The sequence below is a fragment of the Otolemur garnettii genome, unplaced genomic scaffold, assembly GCF_000181295.1.
Source record: "Otolemur garnettii isolate 467f Iridium unplaced genomic scaffold, OtoGar3 scaffold00055, whole genome shotgun sequence".
Classification (NCBI taxonomy): Eukaryota; Metazoa; Chordata; class Mammalia; order Primates; family Galagidae; genus Otolemur; species Otolemur garnettii.
The window spans coordinates 3,190,286-3,196,044 of NW_003852450.1; the positions used below are offsets into that span (position 1 = coordinate 3,190,286).

The following is a 5,759-nucleotide window of genomic DNA, read 5'->3' on the forward strand; positions in this document are numbered from 1 at the left end:
CAAATTCTTACCCCAGACTCACACTCCCCTTGCAGGATGGAAAGGGACTGAGGCGTGGAGAGGAACGCCCCATTCCACAGGCTGTGTTTACTCCGGGCATGGCTAATGACTCCAGAGCCTTTTCATTGGGTCCTCAGACTGGGCTGGGCAGGGCAGGTGTGAGATTTAGGGAGAGCCAGTTCCCACTGGCCCATGGGAGAGAAGAAAGAAGCAGCTGGGGAAGAAGCCACTGGTTAGAACCACAATGAAGATGCACCTGCTTTTGCTGCTGGTGCTCCTGCACTTGGAGCAGGCCCAAGGATCACTTCACAGGTGAGGCCACATCCCCAGCATTATGTTCAGCTGGGGTAGTTCCCCGGCCCCCAGCTCAGGCTGCTTTAGAAGAGGGAAACTGATAGGGGAATGAGGAGAAGAGACTGAGGGCTTGTGGGAATCCCTGCAAAGAGGGTCACGAGTGCCCCCCTTGTGCATGGCCTTAATCTCCAGTCCACAACGAGGCATCCCCCGGCCTCTGCCTCCAATGAGGTGCCTGCTCAAGCCCCAAGGAACTCCTCATGTTGCTACAGAGCAGGAGCCTGCAGGTGTGACTTATAGCTCAAAGCCCCCAAGTACTTCCCTAAGGGACTGACCATTGCTGTCCCCAAGAGTTTTTCTGTTCCTCTAAATCAGCCCTTCAAAGGGTTCAAGTAAAACTGAAGACCACCCCACATCTACCATTTTCCTAGAGATCTCAAAGAACAAGTTTCCAGGAGGGACAGCCATTTCCTTTCTAAGATTCTAGGAGTCCATAGGGCCAAAATGAGGCCAGACAGGTGAGGACGCAGAGGCCGCTGATTCCAGCCAGACCCCAGTGTGTTGCCTTGCAAGTCCCCTCCTGTACCATTTCTAGTTAACCACTGAAGAAATGGGATGGAAGGAGGGGAGGGAGGAAGAGGGAGGCACAAGACCCCTCCCTCACCTGGGCTCTGTCTTCAGGGTGCCCCTCACAAGGTATCCATCCCTCCGGAAGAAGCTGCAGGAACCGGACCAGCTCTCTGAGTTCTGCAAATCCCTGGATTTGGAAATGACCCAGCAGAACAATTCCTGCTTAATGGCCCTGGCTGTCAAGGAGCCCCTCACCAACTACCTTGATGTGAGGCATCCTGGGGCAGGGGCTGGGGAGGTGGAGAGGGAGGGACGCTCAGCCTCGGGATGTAGCCAGTGCCACCTCAGCAGCTTGATGGCTGTGGTGCATTTCTTAGCTTGGGTGACCCATATGAACTGGTTCCCAGGGTCTCTGTGAACTTGGCTAAACAGGCCCCAAGGTGCCCACATGTGTAGAGCTCTCTGTGGGAGGAAAGCTGAAGGTGACAAACATCCCGCACCAAAGGTCGGGCTTCTGCTCTTCGCTGGGCAGCCGGCTAGCTCTGTGACCTGAGACATTTAGCCTCTCCCAGCCCAGGTCTCCTGATCTGTAAACCAGACGTGTTACTTCATCCTCTGCCTTGCTAACAATGTAGTTAGGAAATCAAGGTAATGCGAGTAAAATCAAATGAAGAAGCCAGGGGGCTTGATTGGATTTCCTCCCTCACGGTCCTGCCTCTGCTCCTTTTACCTTTTATTTCCCAGTCTCGCCTCTTCCAGACTCTGTAAGGTCCAGTCTGTTACACTCCAGCCTCTGGTCCCCTGGGGAGCATGCTTATCCCTCCCCACCACCCAAACCCTCCTTCCTTCTCTTCCCTACAGGTTGAATACTTTGGCAACATCTCCATTGGCTCTCCACCACAGAACTTCACTGTCTGCTTTGACACTGGCTCCCCCGATTTCTGGGTCCCCTCTGCGTTTTGCAAGAGCAGAGCCTGCAGTAAGTGGGGCCAAAAGGCCCAGCAGGGAACAGCTCCAGCAGAGCCTGGTACGCTAGGGGAGGGGAGCTGGGGTTCTCAAAGGCTAGCCATCCCTACCACACCAGCTTCCCTTTTTCATCTCTGAGGCTGCCCTGGAACTGCTTCCAGCAGAAATAGGGCTAGGCTAAGGCCAAGGAGAGAGAGCTAAAATTTGGCTGCTATCCAAGATAGCAACTTTCATCATAATCAGAATTAATAGGGTGAAAGCTACTGAAAAGAGAAATCTTTGACATGATGGTTCACTTATTTTGGAACCCCCAAAGGAATATGGGGAAGTTCCGTTTCACTGGGTATTTCTGGGTAGGTGAGGGGGAAGGATCGGATTCTCGGGCAGATTGTCTACTTGCCTCAAGAAGATTGGTAGCCTCTTTCCCAGTGCACCAAAGGAGGGACTGGTGAGGCGTGATGGCTCAGGTGGGTCCATTTAACTCAGAGGGTATGGTAAGGATTGAAAAAGAAGACCTTGGTTGATATAGGACAAGTTCCAGAGACACAGTGTCTCTGAAAACCTCAAGGTTAGGTATCCATGGATTCTGTGAAGGGTTGGGAGTCATTTCCTGAGGTGGCAATGGTTTATCCATGAGTTTCCTTTGAAAACCAAACTCTGACCCACACTTGGTGGCAGAAATCATACTCATGCCTAATAAATGGTCCTTATCTTGGTATACTTCATGAGGTCATTGTGGACAATTGTGTTTGTCCAAGGACAACTATTTGGTTCCCAATTAGGCCACACCTATGACTAATGAGGGAAATGTACCTGCTCACTAGGGGGTCATAGCTGGCCTTTCTAAGGGCTTCCATTCAGCTGACGGAAGAGCCCCGGCAGCTCTGGGGCTGTAGGGTTTGGGGGCAGGGATGAAGGCAATGAGCCAAAAGCCTAGGCAAGAGTGTTACTCTGTTTTCCAGAGAAACATGCCAAGTTCTGCCCTTCCCAGTCCAACACTCACACTCGATTGGAAGGGAAAACTTTCTCCATTCAATACGGAACTGGTAGCTGTTCTGGGATCATTGGAGTCGACCGAGTCTCGGTGAGTACAATTCTTCATCTTTTTTCTCTTGGCCAGAAACTTGAAAGACAGAACGTTGATCAGAGGTCTTAGGTTTCAGGTTGGTCTCAGGAATAGATGGAAATGGGGTGGGAGGAAGTTTCTGGGGGAAAGAGGGAGAACACTCCCCACCTGAGATGGTAGCAGTGGGTGAATCTGCTTAACACGCTGGGCCCTAGAGGGGCATCTCTGAGGGACTCCTTCAGGAAGCAGTGCCCAGTGCATAAAGTATGGGGCACGGTCTACAGTTGGAGCACCAGTGTCCAGGCCTCAGAGACAAGACCAGGCCTCCATCTTGAAGAATGAAGAAGCCCAAGCCAAGAGGCAAGGTAGGGACTCGGTTTACCAATATAAGGGGCAAGGTATGAAATGAAAGTCCAACCACAGAGACAAGGCAGTATCCCTTTGTTTGTCAAAACAAAGGCCAAAGTCAGTGCTGAGCTCATGGACTACTCCGTAAACTCCCTCTGACCAAAGGTCCTATGGGTCTAACAACTTAGGCGTCAGACAAATGTGGGGACAGAGAACCAGAGAAGCCTTGGTGCTGCCCGGGTACTTTATGCAGGTTAATAGGCAGCAATATCTGCCTAGGCCTTGTGGAAAATAAAAGTGACCTACTCCTGCTGAGCATTGGTGCAGGTCTGGGGTATTCCCAAGGCCAACAGGGCTCAGCCTTCACCAACATTCCTTCAAAGTGGGTGGGAGTACGACATATGATTAAGTGAAAAAAATGCCAGAACCATAAATATCCTATCTATGTAAAAATATCATACATCTAAAACATATAGATAAAATAATGCACCATATTTTCTATTAGAACTATGTGTGTGTATACATGTATCCATCATATAATACAGGTACACATGGTATATATCATACATACATAAAAGTACAAATAACTATTTAGAAGCCTCCATCCCAAACTGATAGTCATAATAACCTCTGAGAACCAGACTGAAATCTGCATGGAAAGTGAAGTAAGTCTTTAGTTTGTCCGCTGTTTGGCATACCTGGCTGGCATGGGGCAGCAGCCACACCCATAGCAACACTAGCTTCAATTGTTTTCTCCTTCAGTTTTTCTGGCTCCAGGGCCAGGTGCATGTTTACCTCCGTGACAAAGTGTCAGCTCATGCTTCAGGACACCCTGTCATTGAGGTTGGAGGCTTGGGTATGTTAAGAGTCCAGTACACCTTCAACCTCACAGGTTATAAATGGCCCTTTTTCTACCACTCGATATCTACTTTCTTTACCTGCTGCCAAATTATAGGCTTTCGAGCGATAAATAAGCAACAAGAAAAATACACAAACTGAAAAAAAAAAACCAGCAAATCAAATTCAAAGAAATAATAAAGAGAAAAATGGGTCATATAATAGAGAAAATTAACAAAGCCAAGAACTAATTCTTTGCAAAGAATAATAAAATTGGTTAACTTCTAACATGACTAATTAAGAAAAAAGAAAGAAAGTACAGGCTCGGCACCCATGGTTCAAGTGGCTAAGGCGCCAGCCACATACACCTAAGATGGCGGGTTCGAATCCAGCCAGGACCCGCCAAACAATAATGGCAGCTGCAACCAAAGAAATAGCCAGGCATTGTGGCAGGTGCCTGTGGTCCCAGCTACTTGGGAGGCTGAGGCAGGAGACTCACTTGAGCCCAGGAGTTGGAGGTTGCTGTGAGCTGTGATGCCATAGCACTCTACCCAGGGGGACAGCTTGAGGCTCTGTCTCCAAAAAATAAATAAATAAATAAATAAATAAAAATTTAAAAAAAGAAAGTACAATTTGACAATATTAGAAATGAAAAAGAATCCATTACTAAAGATATCCAGAATAATTTTATATTGATAAACTTATAACTTTAAAAATATAGCAAATGACCAGGTACAGTGGCTCATGCCTATAATCCTAGCCCTGTAGGAGGTCAAGGAAGGAAGATCCCTTGAGCTCAGGAGTTTGAGACCAGCCTGAGTAAGATTGAGACCCCATCTCTACTAAAAAAAATGAAAAAAACTAGCCAAGCACCTGTAGCCCCAGCTACTGGGGAGGCTGAGGCAAGAGGATCGCTTGGGCCCAAGAGTTTGAGGTTGCTGTGAGCTATGGTACCACGGCACTCTACCCAGGGTGAAAGAGTGAGACTCTGTCTCAAAAAAAAAAGAAAGAAAATCAGCAAATGTCTTGAGAAATACAGCATACCAAAAATGACAAAAGAACAAAAAATAGAAAATATGAATACTTCAATGTCTATTTTAAAGATTGATTTTGTTATTTAAAAAAGTCTTTCGACAAAGAAAATTCCAGACCCAGATAGCCTCATTGGTAAATTCTTCTAAACACTAAAAAAAAAAATTAATATCAGTCTTATACACAACCTCTTTCAGATAACTGATAAAGAAAAAATACTTCTTAACTCATTTTGAGAAGCCAGCATAAATTTAATAACAAAACTTGAAAAGGACAGTACATAGAATTAAAATTACGACTAATCTCTCTCTCATGAATGTAGATGCAAAAGTTCTAAATGAAATACTAGCAAATAAAACCTTGTGATATATAAAAGGATAATACATCCCAATCAAGAATCATTTCTTTCTAGGAATTTATCTCATTAGGGAATAAAATGAGAAAAAAAATCATATGATCATTTCTATTGATAATATTCAACATCTATTCATGACCTCAAAAAAAAAAATACCTCTTAGCAAACTAGGAATATAAAATAACTTCCATAATCTGATAAAGAATATGTACCCAAAAAACCACAGCAAACTTTATACTTAATGATGAATTATTGGGCAACTTCTTCCTCAAGAAGAATGAGACAAGGATG

At 45.9% G+C, this 5,759-nt stretch overlaps 1 protein-coding gene across 1 annotated transcript in view; it reads left to right on the plus strand.

The window, feature by feature from the left end:
- The first annotated feature begins 244 nt into the window (after positions 1-244).
- The window catches only part of CTSE (cathepsin E), a 15,957-nt gene continuing 10,442 nt past the window's right edge, over positions 245-5,759 (plus strand). The window contains exons 1-4 of the mRNA XM_003792325.1: positions 245-312; positions 976-1,132; positions 1,726-1,843; positions 2,793-2,914. Of these exons, the coding sequence (XP_003792373.1) occupies positions 245-312; positions 976-1,132; positions 1,726-1,843; positions 2,793-2,914 (465 nt within the window). The remainder of the gene's footprint in view (positions 313-975; positions 1,133-1,725; positions 1,844-2,792; positions 2,915-5,759) is intronic.